The sequence below is a fragment of the Chaetodon auriga genome, chromosome 11, assembly GCF_051107435.1.
Source record: "Chaetodon auriga isolate fChaAug3 chromosome 11, fChaAug3.hap1, whole genome shotgun sequence".
Taxonomy (NCBI): domain Eukaryota; kingdom Metazoa; phylum Chordata; class Actinopteri; order Chaetodontiformes; family Chaetodontidae; genus Chaetodon; species Chaetodon auriga.
The window spans coordinates 24,876,225-24,896,851 of NC_135084.1; the positions used below are offsets into that span (position 1 = coordinate 24,876,225).

At 45.9% G+C, this 20,627-nt stretch overlaps 1 protein-coding gene across 4 annotated transcripts in view; it reads right to left on the reverse strand.

Moving 5' to 3' along the window:
- Window positions 1–333: 333 nt before the first annotated feature.
- LOC143328032 (spectrin beta chain, non-erythrocytic 1) overlaps window positions 334–20,627 on the reverse strand; it is a 90,475-nt gene continuing 70,181 nt past the window's right edge. For 2 of the 4 annotated variants that reach the window (XM_076742883.1, XM_076742885.1), the window contains 18 exons: window positions 18,467–18,691; window positions 16,990–17,079; window positions 16,589–16,867; window positions 15,633–15,763; window positions 15,224–15,428; window positions 14,681–15,055; window positions 14,490–14,576; window positions 12,957–12,971; window positions 10,634–10,791; window positions 10,358–10,496; window positions 9,950–10,034; window positions 9,671–9,867; window positions 9,293–9,393; window positions 9,104–9,158; window positions 4,708–4,910; window positions 4,356–4,529; window positions 3,872–3,914; window positions 334–3,267 (listed from right to left, as the gene is read on the reverse strand). In XM_076742883.1, coding sequence (XP_076598998.1) covers window positions 3,058–3,267; window positions 3,872–3,914; window positions 4,356–4,529; window positions 4,708–4,910; window positions 9,104–9,158; window positions 9,293–9,393; window positions 9,671–9,867; window positions 9,950–10,034; window positions 10,358–10,496; window positions 10,634–10,791; window positions 12,957–12,971; window positions 14,490–14,576; window positions 14,681–15,055; window positions 15,224–15,428; window positions 15,633–15,763; window positions 16,589–16,867; window positions 16,990–17,079; window positions 18,467–18,691 — 2,772 coding nt within the window. In that variant the 3' untranslated portion in view covers window positions 334–3,057. The remainder of the gene's footprint in view (window positions 3,268–3,871; window positions 3,915–4,355; window positions 4,530–4,707; window positions 4,911–9,103; window positions 9,159–9,292; window positions 9,394–9,670; window positions 9,868–9,949; window positions 10,035–10,357; window positions 10,497–10,633; window positions 10,792–12,956; window positions 12,972–14,489; window positions 14,577–14,680; window positions 15,056–15,223; window positions 15,429–15,632; window positions 15,764–16,588; window positions 16,868–16,989; window positions 17,080–18,466; window positions 18,692–20,627) is intronic. The other 2 variants (XM_076742884.1, XM_076742886.1) reach the window with 1 other exon arrangement.

The following is a 20,627-nucleotide window of genomic DNA, read 5'->3' on the forward strand; positions in this document are numbered from 1 at the left end:
GTGCAAATCTTTAGTGATAATCTCAATGTTATTGATTATTGAACAGTTTGAGTGTGTAAAACATTATTTCAATACTCAGAAATACAACCAAGGAGTAAAACTATAAAACTACGATCCAGTCATTTCTGTGTGATTTCAGATAAACGATCAATGAGTCGGCTTATTGAACTGCTGCACTCCAGCTCGTATGTAGCAGCAGCTGATTCATAATACAAACATTTATTAATATCAGGCGTCCGAGCTGCTTGACGAACCTGCCAGTGGTGATTCAGGAGGATGTTATTGATCATTGTTATTGATTAACGTCACACAGGAGAAAACAAACCGAGTCCGTTTGGTTCATTTTAAAAGCATTTTAATGGCTTTTTGCACATATGTAACAGATGGGGAGAAGTCTACGGGTGCAGATCCAACTAGCAGTGACCCCTGGTCCACATCACACTCAATGCCTCACCTACAAACCCGGCCCTGCCCACCCCCACCCGAACCCACCCACCCCCATCGTGGCGTTGTCGATTGTGCAACATGAAGAAATATCTTGTTACTATGGTTACAGTGACAGAGGAATGCACACTATATTTATCAAATTGCCAGAAAATGAAGCAAAAAAAACAAAACAAAAAAAAAACAGGAACCATCAGGACCAATCACCGACTGAAGAGTTACTTCAGGTGTTTCTGAGCCCCACCCGACCGACCCCACCACCAGCTGTGGAAAAACAAACGCACCCACCTCTCACACTCTGGGGCTCCTTACTCCTGCTGTACCTCCACCCCTCCTGGTAGGTACGGAAGTTAATTAATGACAAAATTACAAGTGAGCAGAAAACAAGATGAGATCTGTGGCTCAGTTTGAAATCTGAACTCACCTCTAAGAAACACGTTTCCACAGAATCCGTCCAGTTTGTTTTTCCTCAAATCAGCAACAAATTTAGCAGTAAATTTAGGCTTTTTTTTTTTTTTTTTTTTACATTTTCAAACTATATTTTGGTATTTGTCAGTGCTGAAAAAAACAAAATTAAGTGTTTGAAAGTTTTGGCACGTTAGTTGAACGTATGACCCAAACGACAGCAGGTCTGAAACAATCCTGCAGCTGAAACTTGTTGTCATGCTCACAGATCTGTTTCTGATCCCGGCTCAAACTTCTCCTGTTAATTTTGTCATTAAAGGGCTTCCATTGAGGGCGAGTAACTCAACAGCTGTCACTGTGAGCTCAAAAGTCTGAAATCCTAAAAAATGTGTGCTGAAGCCAACAAGCAAGCGACCATTATTCTGCAACATAACTCACTTCCAGTAAATGCTTTTTAGAACCAACTTGTCCACTTAACAGCAATGCTTAAAGTAATTTGTTTTTATAGTACATCTACGTCTCCATACTCGTCAGACTAAATAAACCTTAGACATCGTTTAACTGTGGAACAGAAAATACAGACTGAAGGAAACAAAAACAGATTCCAAATAACTAAATGAGAAGTAGAAAATAAAACTTACTGGATGCTTTAAAGTTTGAGTTAACAAACATTCTTACTGGTCTTAGTTATTGATTCCCCCGTCGAGCGGCAGCGACTCGACAGCTCCTTCATTTAGATTCGTTAAGTGTACACATCGTTAGGTTTTCAGGTAAAGAAAGTTATACTCAAATGAAGCTTATTATGGTTGGTAGGTCTTATTAGTAGTAATAATAATAATAATAATAATAGGTGAAATTAAACACAGGTTTATTTTAACAGTTTGTTATACACAAGTTATACATACAGTTCAAAGCACCGCAGGGTAACGCTCCAAATTACAGCCGCTTTCTGTGACGCTGCAGGAATTAGACAGCACCGGAAGCTAACACAACGTCGGGATGCTAATTTGCTTTTTAAAGGCTTATTGCAACGAAACCAAGAGAAAAGCAGAATTATCCCGCGCACAAAATGTGTTTATATTTCCAAATGCACAGTGCACTCAGGGGGCTGCTCTCTACTCCCACCCCCATTTTTCTGCTCTTCAACTTCACTTTCAGCACTTTCACACGATTCCGCACTCCTTCATCTTCGTTCTTTAGATACTTCAGCTCAAACATGTGCGAGGTGTAATTTCAGAGGTTTACCCCGCCGTGGTCTCAGTTTTCCCCACTACAGAGGGATACACGTCATCTTGCAAAGACAAGGCCTCGCAAAAACTGAGGATGGACCCTAACAGGAACTACCTACAACTTCCCGAAAAACAAAAACGAAACCCAAAAAAACTGAGACGACTCGGGAGCGTAAACACAACCCACAAAAGGCAGTAGTCGACGAAAAGCCGGGACGATGAGGAGGCAGAGAAACAAAACAGCAGGAGATAGAAAACACAAATAATAGCAATAAGAATAATAAAGAGGAATATTGTGGGAGCTCCTCTACATCGTGTTGTTGTTCAGCGGCAAACTCTGTTGTTTTTTTTCTATGACAGCAGCTGCCTGAAGCGTTTGCAGACCCCGTTTAGATTCTCTTCCTTCGATCCGATCTGGCTTTAATGGCTTTTCCCGCTCCTTATCTTACAAAAACTGAACGGAGGATACAGGTGGTGTGTTGTAGCTGTACTGCTCTGAGCCGACCGGACGGTTGATAGGCACAGAGTGGAGAGTTTTGGCTCGGAGCTTGCATGCTGGAGTCACGCTTTGAGAGGAAGAGGAGGAAGAGGAAGAGAGAATGTAAGGAAGGAAGAGAGGGGCTGTTTGGGATTTTATTTGACATCGATGCTGGAGGAGCTGTCCACACCTTTAAAGGAGTTACTGAAAACCGGTGGTCAGGTTTGTTTTTCCTCATCGAGTTACAGAGTTATTGTTACATTATCTGAATATTGGACAGTCACAGCTGATTAAATTTAATTCTTTTAGAAGAAGATTCATTACGTCGTGTTACTCTGTTAGTTTCTACAGCATCAGTCGCTACGAGCTGATTCTAAATCGAGAATTCGGTCGATTGACATCAACAAATATTTGTGGATCGATAATGAGGAGCGACCCCAAACAGCACCAAAGGGAGGAGGAGGAGGAGGAGGAGGAGGAGGAGGAGGGAAGGAGGAGCGTCTATTTCTTCTTGCTGAACAGACTGAAGCGTTTCTCCTTGTCTTTCTCTCGTTTGCCCGGGCTGGACTCGGCCGTCGCAGAGGCGACGGAGGCCGGCAGCGTCTGGGCGCGTGCGGCCGGGGCCGGCGTGCTATGGCTGCTGGGGGTGACCTCCGCCTTGTCGCCCGACACGGCGGCTGAGATGGCCGAGATCCACGTGTTCATCTCGTCCTGGAGGATGAGGAGGAGAGAGTGAGGGAGGGCTGAGGAGGAAGAGTAACTGCTGCACCGAAACAGCTAACGAGGAAACAGGAAACACGTTAAGTGCCCTAATTAGCATTAAAGAGGCGTTTATAAATATTTAATAAGTGACTATAACACACTATAATGGCTGCTAACAGATAGAGGGACATTTTAGGACATCGATAAGCACTTATCTGTTTACAACTACATTGCAGAGTGTTGCACAACATTTATTAATTATTCATATCCCGCATAGACAAACTCAAAGTGAAGTGTTACATAAATAATACATACAGGGAAAAATAAATAAAACACAAACAAATGAATGAATGAATAAATAAATATCAAATAAGAGCTGTTTAATGCTAAAACTACATTAAAATTAATGTTCAAACAAATAAATAAAATAAATTGGAAATAAATTACACAAAACCCCATCTTATGCAAAAAGGCTGCTAAGTGACAGCAGTCATAATAATGTTAATGTGTAAAAATCAGTGGAGCACAGAGACGCCGAGGACGACTTCAGCCATGTGACCACTGTGAATATAACAACAGAAGGATGAAACACAGAAATAAATGCTAAACTTACGTCATCTTTGGCTTGGAAGAGATACTCGTTCCCGTCAGTAATCCTGTTGAAGTGACAGACGGGTTCAATAAACATCGAACATTTACAGGAAGTTGACAGAACATCGTCACACCTGCACAACGGTTTCAGGATGACGCTGGACAGAAAGCTCGAGTCACGTTATCATTCTTTGTCTTACTTCTGATTAGAGAATTTAGGAAATGTAAACAGGAAGTATAATGTTGCCATGGAGGATGATTCATGGATGTTTATCTGTATTCACATCCTCTGGAGGTTTCAGTTTCTCTGCGTGTTACGATGTGTCTCAGCTCAGCTCAGGTAGCGTTTTTACCTCACATAAACTCTCAGTCTGAAAACCTCTGCTGACCGGAGAGCTTCATCAAAAGGAAGAAATAACTGACTGCTTCGTCTAAGTCAGATTAGCCAATCAAACATCCTCCTCAGTTCAGCCCAGCCAACAGCCGGCTTCATCATCAGGACTCACTTGAGCTTGAAGACGTGTTTCTTCTTCTTGTAGTCCAGCGCCACCTCGCAGACGGCGTCCTTCAGGCTGACTGGGATCTCGCTGTGGTAGGGAATCCCCTGACTGGCGCTCTTCTGGTCCTTATAGAAACCCATCTCCTGCTGATTGATCACACAGTACACATTGTGCCACGACCTGCAGAGACACAGCGGGAGTCCGATCATCAAGATCTTCAAAGTTAAAAGCATCAACGGTTTCTAAACATCACTTGTTTTAATTCCAGACTGTAATATTTTCATCGCACAGAGGCGATAAACACTGAGCACTGAGCTGTAGAGTTGCTGGTCGTCTTTCAGCAGCCTGACGCTCCCACCTGCTTGAAGCCTTCTTGTTGTGGCCCTCCCACTCGTGTTTGCGGTGCAGGAAGCCCTCCAGCTGGGACGTGGGGGCGTCCTGCTGGGTCTTGGCCGGCAGAGTCGCCGCTTGGCTGGCCTTGCCCTTACGAGATGCCCCGGGAGACCCCGCTGGGCTGGGCTCCGACACCCCGTTGACCGCCTCGGCCCCTTCGACGTTGTCCTGGAAACAGAAGAGAGAGGAGTCAGAGGAGGACGGTGGGCGGATGCATCCGTCTCATGCACTCTTTTTAAAAGTCTTTCTCTGGCAGAAGCTGTAAATCAGACCTATCAGAGCTGCAGCATGCAGAGCAGAGCAGAATCACAGGCTGTGAGGACGCTTTGAATTCAATAAACTGTCCCAAAATAGACTCCAGCATGAAGGGATGTGCTGTTCGTCTGCAACCTTTACGACTGCCAAGCTTTCATCGGCTCGTCTCCTCTGAATCTACTCCAGCTAAATAAAACTGTACACGGCTTCACTTCATGAGCCTCAATCTGCAACGACAAAATCTCTTTGGATTCAGACACAGACCAAGTTTTCACATCAAACTGCAGATTAACAGATTAACCAGAGGCGACACCAAGTCACTACAAGTCTCAAGTCTTCAAACTCAAGTTTCAAGTCAGTTGAGGGAAAAAGTTCAGTCTGTGAAATGTTCAAAAACAGTGAAAATATGATATCAACTATTCAACTCACTGTCATATATGGCAAAGAAAATCGACATGCATGAGGAGGTGGGAACCAGGTAACGTCTGGAGTAATCGTTTGCTTTAATGGTCAAAGTTCAAAGTCTTGTTGGGTTTCATTAAGTTCATCTCGTTTCTGACTGGAGTCCATAAACTCTGACATCAAGCTGATCGTAGTCACCAAACTGGACCTTGAACAGCCTCTTCAATGCATTTCCTGGCTTTTGTTCCTTCAGCGTTTAATTGTGTGAGCTCAGCGCTGAATTGCAGGACTGATTAGAAAAACATCATTGAACATTAAGAGCACGTGGAAGGTAACGCCGTCTGGTCATGCACTGATTACAGACTTTAGGACATGCATCACAAATCACAACACCACTTCAGAACACACAACATGGTGGACAGCGTGAAGACAGACGAGGACAGGCAGAAGCCAGCAGACGAGAAGAACAACAAACACAATCTCAAACAATTATCCACAAAATTGCTTGGAACTTATTACTGGGCATCATTATTGGTGAGGGGAGAATGCGATTGGCCTAGTATCCAAACAGATTTTATTTTTCCACACCACACCCACTCCAACTGGATGCTTATTACCCTGTTACTGAGCTCTTCCAGGGCTGGACGAATGGTGGAAGCTCTTTTTGAGGGCTGGACCAATCCTGGGAGCTTTAACGGAAGGGCTTCAAAGAGCTGGACCAATCCCGGGAGCTTTAATTTAAAGTTTGGCGAGAGCTGGACCAATCGTGAGCGTTTACTGAGAGCCTTCACGGCTCAGCTGATCCAGAGAGCATTGACTTAGAGGTCAACAAGGTTTGGACAACGTGTACGAGCTTTCCCTGACAGCTCAGCGAAGGTTGGACCCATTTAGAGACGTTTTATTGAAGCTCGTCAAACACTGGACCAGGTCTTAGCTTGTAAAGAGTCGGACCAACACGATCAAGGACTGGACCATTTCTAGAAGGTGTAACTCAAAGCTTTACAATAATTCCTGACAAGCTTCGGACCAACTCTGAGTACTTTCATTGAAATACTGCAAAATACTTCCTGACAGCGTTCACAGTCAAGAGCTAAACCAACGGCAACCGTCGTTTTATCTCCTCTGAGAACTGGATGAACTCAGGACGGATCAATTTAGCTTCTGCACGATCGTCCACCTGCAGCAACAGCAGACGATGGGTTCATCTTTACCAAACACTGGGACGTTCGGGATGTGCTAGAACCAAATCCCATCAAAGAGAGTTGAATTTTACTGCATAACTGGTTATTTTATTGTACTAAACTATCAAATATGAAAGCATGTAAAGTACTACTTCAACTGACACAACCCTGCTTTCACGACAGTGCTGATTATGACTTAATGAGGATTTGACCAAACTCCTGCGAAATTGATTATTGCCTGACGTGCATTTTAAGGTTAAGACTGCTGATTAATCACCTGAACGATCAACGATTTAGATCTCAGACGATCTGATTTCTGTCAGGTGTGAAATATTGTTCATGATAATTTTCATCGTGGTCTAAATCCCACATTACTGCTGTCAAAAGATACATTACTGGTCTTAATTTGACTGGAGCTGCGATATGAAACTGAACTGAGCTCCATATTTTTGTCTTTTTCCTTGTTGTCTTCCATTCACAGCAGAAAGTGATGCTGCCTTCTGCTCAGCTCCACACCTCATTTGACTGATCGTCTTTATAAAAATCAATGAAGCCGATGAGCTCAAACTTTAAATATACTGTGTTTGCGCGGTTTCCAGTTGAGTTTACATTGTGTTGTATTTATGTTTTACGCAGCGTCTTTAGAGTCGTGGTTGTAACGTGTGTTTAGATGTTGTCGCCAGCCCCAGGATGGAAATCGATGAAGAACATGATGTGAAGAAAAACAACATTGACTGAAAACTGAAATGCTAACGATGGTGAAAACATGCAACAAGAACAAAAAGAAACCTTGAACCTGTATATGGAGAGAAGTCACAGCTACACATGATAACACATGGACGGACACACAGTACTGGTCTGAGAGCAGCGATCGGGTCTGACAGGGTTTATTGGGGAATGTGTGTTAGTGAGGGAACGAGTGAAGGAGCTGGATGGAAATAAAGAAGGTGAACCATGAACACAACAGACTGACAACAGTGATCATACAAAACAGAGTCGCAGTGAAACACTGAGCAAATATAATGAAGAGGATGGAGTGGACACACACACACACACACACACACACACACACACACACACACACACGTGTAAATGCTCATTAACTTCACGGAGGATCAGCTTTACATGAAGCTGTGGAATGATTTTGTGGAATGAATGTGATGATTTTGAAGATGGTGAATCTGTGGGATGTAGACACACCTGGGGCAGGTAGAGGTGACTTTCTCAGGAAACGTTTAAGTATTTTTTTGGCATTGATTTTCATGTTTGGAGCACATTTTGTAACTCTATAAATCTGATTGTCGACATGTGAATGATGAAGCTGAACTTAGAGCAGCTTAAAGTCCTTTATTTTAAGACAATAAGAGTAAGACATGACTTATCTGAATAAGAGCTCAGTATATTTTGGAGGAGTTGTGACAGTATTACAATACTTTTGCTGATTTTTGTTATAATTGACGAATGCATGATTTATATTTGGCGTTATTAGTTTTTTCATGTTCAGTTTCCGTATATCTCATTATGCTGACGACACCCTAATTTACATTTGGGAATAAAAATCAACTCAACAGCCACAAAACTTTAACTGATCAATATATCTAGAAGTGGCTGTTTGTGGTTTTAAAACCTGATTTTTGCGTGACGGTGGCGTGTTGGTCACCTTCTCAGGTGTTCATATTCCAGAAGGTGAGCTTATAAATGATGACGTAAACGAGCAGAAACATTAACAGCTGAGGGGAGAGGATGACAGGAGCGTCGAGCTGAGAGAGACAGAGGAGAGAAGGGAGGAGGGAAAAGAAAGATGAAGGACGGAACGGACGGAAGTGTGTGTGTGTGTGTGTGTGTGTGTGTGTGTGTGTGTGTGTGTGTGTGTGTGTGTGTTGTCTGCACTCACACTCACACCAAACAGGGATTCATACATCTTTTGCTAAAAGTCTCAAAATGTAAACACTGAAATATTTAAATGGTGTTCCTCATGTGTCTAAAGAGTACAGAGCTTCATCTTCATCTTCATCTTCACTGTGGTCTAATTTCATTGAACTGATTCAGTACAAAAGGGAATGTTTGGTGAGTTTAAGACAGCTTCCTCACAGCTCTCACTCTCATGCTACTCTTTGCGTCTCCTAATAAAGACTACATTTCCCATCAGGCCCACTGCTTCCATCCCTGCTCCCTTTTACTTAGCGGTTATTTTGAAGCCTCTCAAAGATGAAGATCTCATTTTGTTAAAAGTTATTACACTAATATCTGAAAACAAAGCTAAAATTAGGCTCGAGACGCCTTTAAAGTTAAACTACACGACGAAAATAAGAAATCAGGAAGAAGCAAACAATAAACGCTATAAGAGGAATGTTACCGTTGCTACATGCAGTTAACAACAGAGTCTATGATACTCCTATATGAGGTCAAAGGTTAATGCTGGTGTGTGTGTGTGTGTGTGTGTGTGTGTCAGGGCGCGGCGGCGGGCCGGCGGCTCTGCAGGGTGCTGCTGTATTTCTGGTAGGCAGGCGAGCGGTAACTAACCCTGGGCGACTCCTGATCGGACGGCAGCCCGTTCTGAGACAGCGGCTCGCCCTCCCTGCAAACACACAAAGAACACAACCGGCTCAACACACACCTGAAACTGACGACTGAAACATGATCTTCAAAGACGACATAACTCAATAAAACGACAGGAAGTTACTCCTGAGAGGAGCGTTGAGAAGCTCTGACCTGTGCTGAGCTGCAGCGTCGCCCGGCTGAGCCTCAGTGGACGGGGGTTGCCTCTTCTTCTCTTCTTCCTCTTGCGCTCTTCTCACTTCCAATAACTCCATCTGGACACACACACACACACACACACACGCGTAAAAAACACTCTCAGAGAAGCGATAAAGAGTCGAACGAGTCCTGACAGTTTGACTCTTCAACGCTGAACCGCAGCTTTAAAAGTGAGACCAGAATGAACTCCTGAAGTTAATGCTGAATGAACACTGACTTCATCAGATCTTCACACCTGCAGACCTGCAGAGAGCTTCATCAGATCCAATTATACTCTTTCACGCCATCAAAAGTGAGTGAAAGAAGACCTGATTTCCAAACTGGGTGTCTCACCGTGGTCAGCCTCTCCAGAGCGGCGAAGCGTTCCTCCCAGGTGGCGGCCGACTTCTCGAAGGCCTCGTGGCGTTTGATGAGCTTCTCCACCTCGTCCACGTTCTGGCCGATCTCCCTGCTGGACAGGTAAGGCTCCTGACCCAGCAGCCACGCCTCGGCCACACCTGCGTCCCGGGAGAACTGGTGCACCTCCAGGACTGAACACACACATCCACATTAAACCGGATTGATGGGCTACTTCTGTTCATGGCCTGTCTGTGATTGGATGAGGTGCCTTACCCAGTCTAAGCCACTCCCATCTGTCCTCCCACTTGTCAATCATGTCTTTCCTCTTGTCCGTCAACTGTAACAACTTTTCTTTAATCTGAGGAGAGAAAACATCTTTCATTTCTGATTCACGCTGAACATCCGAACGATTTCACTGATATTTTACTTATCAGTTAAAAATGCTGTTAAAACTACAACATGGTGAAACTAAACCCAAAAAAACAGCTCACATAAGACTGAACACAGCCAGGAAACATCTGGAAACTAAAGCAGAAAGACCTGAAATGACCTGATACTGGAGATGAAGATCAGCTTTAGTTAAACACGAAGAATGATTAATATAAACGAAGTATCTGCTCAGTTTTTAAGCCGTAAACTGATCAGTTCTGCTGTTATTGAACCACATGAAGGCGTCTCCACCTCCTCTGAAGCGTAGTGCTTCCTGGCCAGCAGGGCTTTTCCCAGCTCGATGCAGGCGGTGAAGCTGTCGTTGCGGGCGTCGATCTCCGCCTTGATGCCCTGGTGGTTGTTCATCATCAGCTCCACCGACGACACGTCCCTGAAAACACACAAACAAACCACGTCAGCGATGCGGAACCAGAGGAAACGCTGAATCCACAGCTCGCTTGATATGAAACACACCAGCTGTGATCATGTCTGACCTCAAGCTGACCTGTGCTTCAGGTGTGTGCTCACCTGGGATTCTCCTGGGTCTCGATCAGGCGGATCACGTCCTCCATCCACAGCATCAGGTCGCGCACCATGCTGAAGAAGCGGAACTTGTCTCCAGTGTCGACCAGCTTCACCCGGCGGCCCTCCGCCGCCTCCAGCAGGTTCTTCCAGGCCTCGAGGACCTGAGGGGGGACGAGATGACGGACAGCAGAGTTCAGGACCAGACGGACCAGAGGCTGGACTCCTCTAACACGCAGGTCAGCACTGTTTGAACCTGATCGATGAAGACCAGCCTATGAACAGCTCGCTGCTTTATGAGCAGCGTCTGATCAGCAGAGACCGTCTGAGGGACCAAAACCATCTCAGGAGTTTAGAAAAACTTCATTCATTACGGAGGGACACGGATCTACTGCAGGGAAACAGGAGCGTAACAGCCGGGGAAATAAAGAAATAAAGCAAATAAGAAACAACGCATTCAGACCGGGGAGGCAAAGGCAGGGCAACATGACATCAATGCATTTACTGAGAGATCTGGGATAATATCATCTCTGTGAGCAGCTCTGCTTTGAGGTAACGATGGGAAGAGCCAATACAAATCAGTACTGTAATACAGGATTTAATCTACTGTGACGGAGGATTATACTCTGATCACCAACCGTCCACGTCTTCAGTGGACTGTCTCCACTGGCTCAGACCACCTGCTGCCACACACATTTACCCAGTAAAGGCTCTTTTTGCAGATTTGGTGCAGGGCTAATCAATTCAGTACTTTTTTGTTTTAAGTCTTCAAACAGCACAGAGTCTGTGTGCTTGAATAACTGACTGAATAATGAGCTGCAGTGTCTCGTAGGCGTCGAACCATCAACCTACGAGCTGCCAGCTGCAGCAGCTCGTTGTCCAGAATGTGAAGATCCACGAAAAGATGCTTCCAGTCAACATGATCAAGGAGTCAGATCCACTAACCTGAGCTAACTGTTAGCAAGCTAAATACCCAGTAGCCATAGCATGCTAATGCTAGCTTCTACAAGCTAAGTGAGCAAGTGAGGTTGACAACCAGACGGTGGAGATTATTTGCACAGGTACTATGGTTAGCCAGCTACGATGCTCTACCTCTGGATCAGATGGCTGAGCGATGAACTGATCAGTTCATCAATCGCAACATAATATTTAACCTCGTCTGATCAATTCAAACAACAAAACAGCTGCTGCTGCAGGACTGCTGAAGGCCTCCAGTGTCCCACCAGAGGGTTTGTCAGAGTACGATCAAGAACTCTAAGATCAAATCATATAAATTCTGATTTAGCATTCAGAATGAATTAAAGCTAAATTCTAACCAGATGTTAAAGCTTCAGCTCGGTCATGTTCATGCAACAGCGGCTGATGTCGTCATTTCCTGTGATTTGACGTAAACTTACGCATCTTAACAGAATTTACTGTCAGACATTTGCAGCTGAAACAAGCTGCTAACTGTCACCAGCCTGTTTGGTTTCAGGGTGAGGAAGAAATAAAGAGACGCTCCGCCACGTTTTTCTGCCAAAAGCAGCAGCACAAGTCAAAGCGCCTGAGCGTCACAAGGCCAAGCTGCACAGTTAGCGCTTTCTATGCCTTACATGAAGTCTGTCGTTCGTTTTAGCTACAAGCGTCTGCAGAATGAACGTCTATATATGACTGCAGGCCCTACTGACCGCCTTTAAATAATAATCCCCTGCAGACTGAAAACCGCTCCATCTCCAGTGATTTGAGTCTTTTCAGTGACGGTTTCAGCCACAGACCATCTGACAGTGAGACATTGTTAACAGAGTTGATGGAAACATGGCTGCAGAGGACTGCAAGCAGTGACACTTTGCCAGCTAACAAGCAACTACTTTTAAGCAAATGTGAAGAGAAACATCTGATCGCACCCATGTGTGCAGCCGTGAAGGATCGAAGATGCATGTTAAGTTGATTTGAGCTGCACGCTAAATTTTAGGTTTTCATTTTACTGACCAGACCCAATCGATGTGCAAACTACGAGCAGCGTTTGTTTTATTGTCCTCAGAGGCCCAGGTGGGTGGAGTCTGCACCTTGTTTGTACTCATGCAGCATCAGCTGTCAATCAGTTTGTGTCGAGTTCTGTGCAAACGTGCGCCCACACAGCGACCTCAGAAGGACACAAAACAAACCCTACAAGAATTTACAAATCACCAGGTCCGTGATTAAGACTAAACCAGAGCTAAACTGCATGAAAATGACTAAAATGCTGCTAAAAATTATCAACATTTTAGTCGAAGTATTGAAAGAAAGTCTAAAACTGCAGCCAAAATGAACACTGATGCAAAGCCGATGTTTTTGGTAAACGGAGTCTCACCTCTCCCTTTCTCTTCTGGGTGGACAGGGAGGATATGCAGGGAAATGGACATACAGGGAATGGTCAAAACACAACGCAATCAAAAACACTCCACAGTGCTTAGAATCATCAACAGCTGACTGACGTTATCAGTTTCAGATGGAGATTTTCTCATGAGTTTGTAGAATCACAAGATCGACTTTTTACCGGGGTGGACGGAGACACGCTGAAAAGACATGTTTGTGAACAGAAATGTGGAGAAAATAGACTGACGTTTGGTTTGAGAACATCATTAAATGTGCTGCTCGTTGTGCACGCTGCAGTAACTGTCAGCCCAGCTGACGGTCCGAGCTGGATTCATACGTCTGTGTTCAGCTGCACGGTCGGCTCTGAGGTCACCCTGCAGGCTGCAGAGCCTCCTCCGAAACGTACGGACTCGTCTGTGATTGGCTGCTTGTGTTTCCCTCTCCATGTTTGTGATGCCGATGTGAAGACGTTAAAGGAAGTCACTATAAATCACAGCCTTTAGGAAGAAGCTGGACCATGAAACACAGCTGCTGTCCACCTTAATCCACCTGCAGAACAAATGAGTCTTAACAGTTTAGCTGCAGCTAGGCTAACTGTTCCTCCCTAAGCTAGGCTAATTACGTCATGGATGATGGATGAAAACTGAGATTTTCTCCTCTGAGCGCAGGAAGTTTGAGAGTAAAAAAGATTTCCCAGAAGTCATGATGAAATGCATCAGCAGGCGGAAGTGAGCCAAAAAAAGTATTAAAGTAATGAAAGTCTTTTCAGCTGCTGTGAAGAAAACGAAAATTCAGCTTAAAACAAAGATAAAAATCCTCAGCCCGGCTCGTCTACTCGACTGAGGTGTTAAAGTTTTACAGTCTCAGTCTTCGTAACATCGACGGTCGAGCTGACGTTTTGTCCAGACGAGGATCAGAAAAAGATTCCTTCTGGGCATCAATGAGGTGACTTCACAGCGTCTTCCCAGAGGTCAGCTCTGTGCGTACTGAACCATGAGCGAGGAGACTGGATGCATTTTGACCATGCCCTGTAAGACGTCATTAAGTTTTCATGATCCGCAGCTGCTCCTACGATTCTGAATAAAATACTTTGATGATTGGAAGGACAGAATTGTGCATTTTGGCATCTTTTAACGACCTCGCTCAAACTTATTATGTTTTTTATTCACATTCTTCTCTCTGGGAAACTGGACCCTGAACCTCCGGATTTTAGGAATCTGTCACTTTCATGGGCGGAGGACCAGTGCAAGGTTAGTGCAGCAGCAGTGCAGCATGCATGAGGAACATCAGGGCTGGGTGCAATTCATTTCAATTCAACCAGTGAGAGAAGGATGTTTACCTGGAAGAAAAATAAGGAGTAATCTACCTCTACGATCGGGGCTAAAACTCATGGGCCAAATATAAAAACGGTGATAAATCTACAAAGTTTTTCCATCTCAGGTTCTCGCAGTGAAGACAGTGAGACTCAGATTGAATTCAAAGTAAACTGAGGCCAGTCCTGATGTGTTTCTGATTCCCTGACGCTCACCTCTCCTTCTCTCTTCTGAATGTCGTCAGCTTTGTCTCCAGCGTAAGCAGACTGCAGGCGCACGGCGTCCTCCTGAAGCTGCCGCACCTGAGGAGGAAGATGAGGAGGAAGAGATTCAGGCTTTGAACAGCAGGTGGATCGTGTTGTTTAACTGTGACTGTCTTTGCTGATGCTCCGGCTGCTGTGGATACCTGCGTTCCCAGCGCCTGGATGTCGTGTTCGAAGGTGGTGTGCATCCTCTGCAGGGTCTCCACGGTGTTCTGGTCCCGGCCCAGCTCCTCCGGGAGCTTCTTGTGTTTGTCCAGGATGCGGTTGAGGATCTCCTTGGCATCGTGGTAGAATTTGTGGAGCTCGTAGGAGGCGGCGAGGATCTGCGTCCGGGTGTCGATGAGCTCCAGCAGGTCGGCCCAGGCCTCGTTCAGGCCGTCCTTCCACTCGGCGATGGTGGCTGCGTCGCCGTGGCCGGCGTTGATCAGCTCGTCCGCCTGCCGGTTGACGGTGTCCACGCGCTCCTGGCCGATGTTCCCGGTGTCACGGGCAAACTCTCTGAAACGCTCCTGCAGCATCTGAAGAGCAAGAAGACTTGGCATTAACGAGGAAGACTCACGTGATCAATCAGAAGCGTCATCGTCCTCAGCGGAGAGGAGCTGATTGAACTCCTTGTCTTTTTGGACTCTTTGCTCGCGTCCACCCCTCAAACCGTCTCCATCAATCAGAGTGTGTGCTGTACTCACGGTGACGTGTTCGTAGTCCTGTCCCAGCTCGTGGGATCCGGCCACCACCTCCCTCTCAGCGATCCACTGCTCCAGGTCGTCCACCTCCCGGTTGAGCTGGAAGAGACGGAAGCGCTCGTCCAGCTTCCCCCGACGCTCCTCCGACAGGTCCTTCAGGCCGGCGTACAGCTTGTCCACCTGAGACTGACGCATGCCGATGCGTTCGCTGCACGAGGACAGAAAAACAGGCATCACAGTTTGTTATCGTCTTTCTTCTCCCTCTTCATCCTTTACACCTCCTCTTCTTCACTTCTTCCACTTTTATCTTCTACACTCATTTTCAGCTTCTTCTCTTTCTCTGACAAAACATAAGAAGCTTTCTGCTGAGGAAAAAATGAAATGTGAGGAAGGAAGGAGCGACTCGTTTCACCTGTCGGGGTGTCCGGCGGCCACCAGGCCCCGGCTGGTGCTGGACAGCTGGTGGACGGTGTCGGCATAGTCCTCCACCGCCTGCTCCACGATCTGGTGCTTCTTCAACATGGCCACTGAGCTCTGCTCGTCCTGAGAGACACACAGAGAAGATCCTGCTGTTACTTTCAGTTCAGGGTGAATCTGACAACCAGCGAAGAGACGACGAAGAGGAACAGAAGAGGAAGGAAAAGGCAAAGGCAGAAAAACGAGAGCTGGAGAGAGAAAATGAAAGGCAGAGGAAGCAAAATAAGAGACGGACAGATGGACGGACAGAAAGAGACACAGAGGCTCAATAAATTCAACTCAAGGACGACTTAACTTAAACTTAACTGATCGGCTGAGACCTGGTTTACAGGCTGTAAGAAGTAAAACAGTTTCTCTTCCAAAGTTTCTGAACGCGACGCTGAAAACCTCCCAGATCAGAGAGAACAAAGAGACCGTCTCTTACGCTCACAGAGAGAATCTCCTCCGTCAGTTCAGAGGGTTGAATGTTCACTGACCAGCAGAGATTCAGCAGAACCAGCAAACAGTCTGACACCAACAACAAACGAACCAAACTACTGCGAACGGCCACAAACTGAGGAACTGACAGGTGAACTGAAAGTGAAACACAGAAACAGGAAGTGTTTGACCTGCAGGGCGGAGGGAGCGACCAACACCACCCTCGATGCACAGTTCATGACTATAACAAGGCTAACTCATCAAGCTAACTGGTTTACTGGTATCTTCCATTCATCAGGTGTGGCTACAAGACTAGCAACAGCGGAGGCCATCTTGGAATAACCATGAATAACGTTTCCATTCTTTCAGCGGGTATCAGGTGTGCAGTCATACTTCTCTCTCTCTGCAGGCGGCACTGTTCTCTAACTCTGACCCTAACGTACCTTTAAGCTGACCTCTGACCTCTGACCTCACCTTGGCCTTCTCCTCTGACATCATGTAGAGCTCCTGTTCGCTCATCCAGGCTTCGGCCTCGGCGGCGTCGAAGTAGTACTGCTGGGCTTCGTGGGCCTCGCTGAGGCGGGAGTGACGCTTTTCTGTCTCCTTCCTGATCTGTTCCCACAGCGACTGGAGCTCGGCGAGCCGCTGGCGAATCAGCTCGGTCGTCGCGTTGTCTTTCTTCAGGACGTGCTGGCTGCGCTCGAAGATGTCGTCGTAGCGCGGCTGATGGCCCTGGATCTCCTTCTGCAGGGTCTGTGAGGGTCAAAGGTCAAAGACGAGCTTTAAGAAGGGGAGCGACTGTAACTTTAAAAATCAACTACAGTGAACGTTTGTCCTTTTCTTTCATGTCACCAGCTGAAGGTGTGTGAGTCTACCTGGTTCTTCTTGATGAGCAGCTGTACAGTCTGAAGGTTGTGTCCGTGGTCAGTTGATGTGGCCAAAGGCATCCTCTCCTCAACCCAGAGCTGGAGACAGAGAGACAGACAGTGAGACAGACAGACAGAGACAGAGAGAGAGACAGAGAGACAGACAGAGAGAGACAGACAGACAGACAGACAGACAGTGAGAGAGAGAGAGAGACAGAGAGACAGAGAGACAGACAGAGAGAGACAGACAGAGAGACAGACAGACAGAGACAGACAGACAGAGACAGAGACAGAGAGACAGAGAGAGAGACAGACAGACAGACAGTGAGAGAGAGACAGAGACAGAGAGACAGAGACAGAGACAGAGAGACAGAGAGAGAGACAGAGACAGAGAGACAGAGACAGAGACAGAGAGACAGACAGACAGACAGACAGACAGTGAGAGAGAGAGAGAGACAGAGAGACAGACAGACAGAGACAGAGAGAGAGACAGAGAGACAGAGAGAGAGACAGAGACAGAGAGACAGAGACAGAGAGAGAGACAGAGAGACAGACAGAGACAGAGACAGAGAGACAGACAGACAGACAGACAGACAGTAAGAGAGAGAGAGAGACAGAGAGACAGAGAGACAGACAGACAGAGACAGAGAGACAGACAGACAGAGACAGAGAGACAGACAGACAGACAGACAGACAAAGACAGAGAGAGAGAGACAGACGCACACAGACAGACGGACAGACGGACAGATTATATCATTGTTTGTGTTAGTTTTGACTTGAACACTGTGACCCAGTTTTTCATCACTGCTGCAAATACTGAGAAAGAATTTCACATTATTTCTCCAAACACTCGACTGAAGCTGCTGGCACCACTGCTACTACAACTTCTACTGTTCTACTGCAATGACAAGTACTACTACTACTACTACTACTACTACTACTACTACTACTACTACTACTACTACCACTCCAGCAAGTTGCTGAAACCTCCACTGATACTCATGACACTGACACTGTGATCTCTGTTGCTGCAGGTACTGTGAGTATTACTTTTACTGTTGTCACCAGTACTGCGACCCCTCCTCTCACTTATATCCTACCAGCAATACTCCTACTACAAATACTGCTACTCGTAATACTGTTGCTGCTACTGCTACAACTATAATTTCAATTGATACTACCACTGTTACTGCCAACTCTAATGCTACTAATACTGCTGCTACTGTGACAGCTTGTATTACTACTGCAACACTCATCACTAGTATTAGTGATTAGTATTGGTAAAACTACCACCACTACTACGACTGCGATAACGCAGCTGTACCTCCCTGCTCACGCTGCAGCGTCAGATCCTTTTTCAGGTTTTGAGAAATGGAAGTGAATTCTGAAAAACCTGCAGGTTTCAGTTTTACTCTCAGCCGTCTGTTTCACCCTGAGCAGGTTTAAAGGTTAAAGGTTAAAGGTTAAAGGTCGCCGCTCTACTCACGATCTCGTCCTCCACGTCCCTGTTGAACTGGTGGATCTCGCGGGAGGCCATGAGGTTGTCTCGTCTCTTCATCAGCGGCGCCTGGAGGAACTGGAACTTGCGCTCCACGCTGATCCTCTGGCCGTCCACCTCCTCAGAGCCTTTCCCCTCCTGACTGAGGGCCTGCGACTGGCTCTGCAGCTCCTCCACCTCCTTCTGACGCACCTCCACCTGGCTCTCCAGGATCTGCAGGAGGACAGGTTACAGGTCAGACAGCAACTAAACGAAGAATACAAGTACTGATACACAGTTTGTAAAAACACATAGAAAGAAGGGTTTAAAGAAATGCTCAAAGTGGGAATGAAGTAAAGTAAAGTTAAACAGACGTCCACTCACGGGTCATTTCCAGAGCTTTCAACCACAACTCATGATCTTCCTCAGTGGAGTTTGCTCAGCTGTCAGATATACGGGCTGAGCTATCTCCATGACAACTGTCTAAACTCTATCTGCTGGAGAAGACAGTGAGATGCAGCTGAAAGCCCTGAAAAAGGCTAGTAAGAAGATTTTGAGTGTAAATGGAAAAAAATACCTACAAAAATGTTTTGATGAGGAAATAAAGAGAAAATATGTCCTCAGATATTTAAACTGTAATAATAAATAAAAATAATAAAGAATCAAACTTCTAAAATGAAAAAAGAATGAAAAGGAATTAAATTTAAGAGCGACAGAAGAGTCACTCATTGAGCCCCATAAAAAAAAGAAAAATTACAGGATAAAAGATGTTTCAGAGGCCTCGTCTCATCTTCTTCTGCAGCCCAGTAAAAATCTGAGTTCACCTCACCGAAGATGAAAAGGTCTGAAATAAAAATCAAAGTGCTGATCATCTCCAGCAGCCAGACAGCGAACAACAGTCTGAAACGGCTTCAGAGGAAGATAAAAAACCCCAAAAATCAGGTGGAGTCTGGTTTAAAAGTGGAGCAGAGCGAGAGAAGAGGAGGAGGAGGAGGAGGAGGAGGAGGAGGAGAGGACTCACCCCTCTCTCTGCTTAACAAGTCAAACACTCCACTAATGATCTCCTTCTAATACTCCCTCTCTCCCGCGCACACACACACACACACACACACACACACACACACACACACACACACACACACACACACACACATGTTACAGCACAGATCTGAAGACAGAAGCTGCTCTAATAGACTGAAAATACCAACATCATCCTTCAGACTCTGCTGCGCTGTCTCTGTTACTGGTGGAGACACACACACACACACACGCACACACACACACACACGCACACACACACACTCACATGCACACACACACACTTCTCAGACTCCGTGCTGCCTCGTAACACATCAAATGAAAGATTACATAACTGCTGTGAGTGTGTGTGTGTGTGTGTGTGTGTGTGTGTGTGTGTGTGTGTGTGTGTGTGCGCCCACACCAGTGGATGAATTATGTAAAGGGTGGTTAGACTCACTCCCCCTGCATGACTGTAAAAATGGAGAATTTCCTGAGTAGATTCTCTTTAGGAATTTAAGGGCTTTGGATCATAAAAATTAACACTAATTAATTTCACGCTTTGTGAAAATGTTTCACAAAAACAGGTCAAACAGAAGGAAGCACTCAAATCTGACCAATCACTGCTCATAAGAGAATGTGATGTGGAACCAGCACTGAATAACACCTGGGGGCCTTAACGAACACCTCAGACTAACCATGTGGTTTGTGAAGCTCGTCTGGAGCTGAGACGGAGGAGGACGTGCCTGACAGGCTGCAGTCCGAGAAAAACGTCCCAGAGACCACGAGTCTAAGGTCAAGAGGCGAGCTGAGGTACTGCACTGACAGGAGACACAGCAGTGCTCTGAGCTAAAGGCTAACATCAGCACGTTGAGCTTTGGCAGGCATGTTTACCACGTTAACCGTCTCAGTTTAGCGTGTTAGCATTTTCTAATTAGCACTGCACACAAAGTCCAGCTGAGGCTGACGCTGTTTGCTCATTATCCAAAGTACCAGACGGCCTGTGAGGTCTGTATTAAGACGACAGACAGACTCTTCAAGGAAAACCTGCTGAAGAGGGAATGCTAGACTTCAGCTACATGAGCTAATGCTAACTCGCTCTCCAGCTCCAGTGTCCAGTGTGTCTGATTTTAATGGTGTAAAGGCCGTTCGG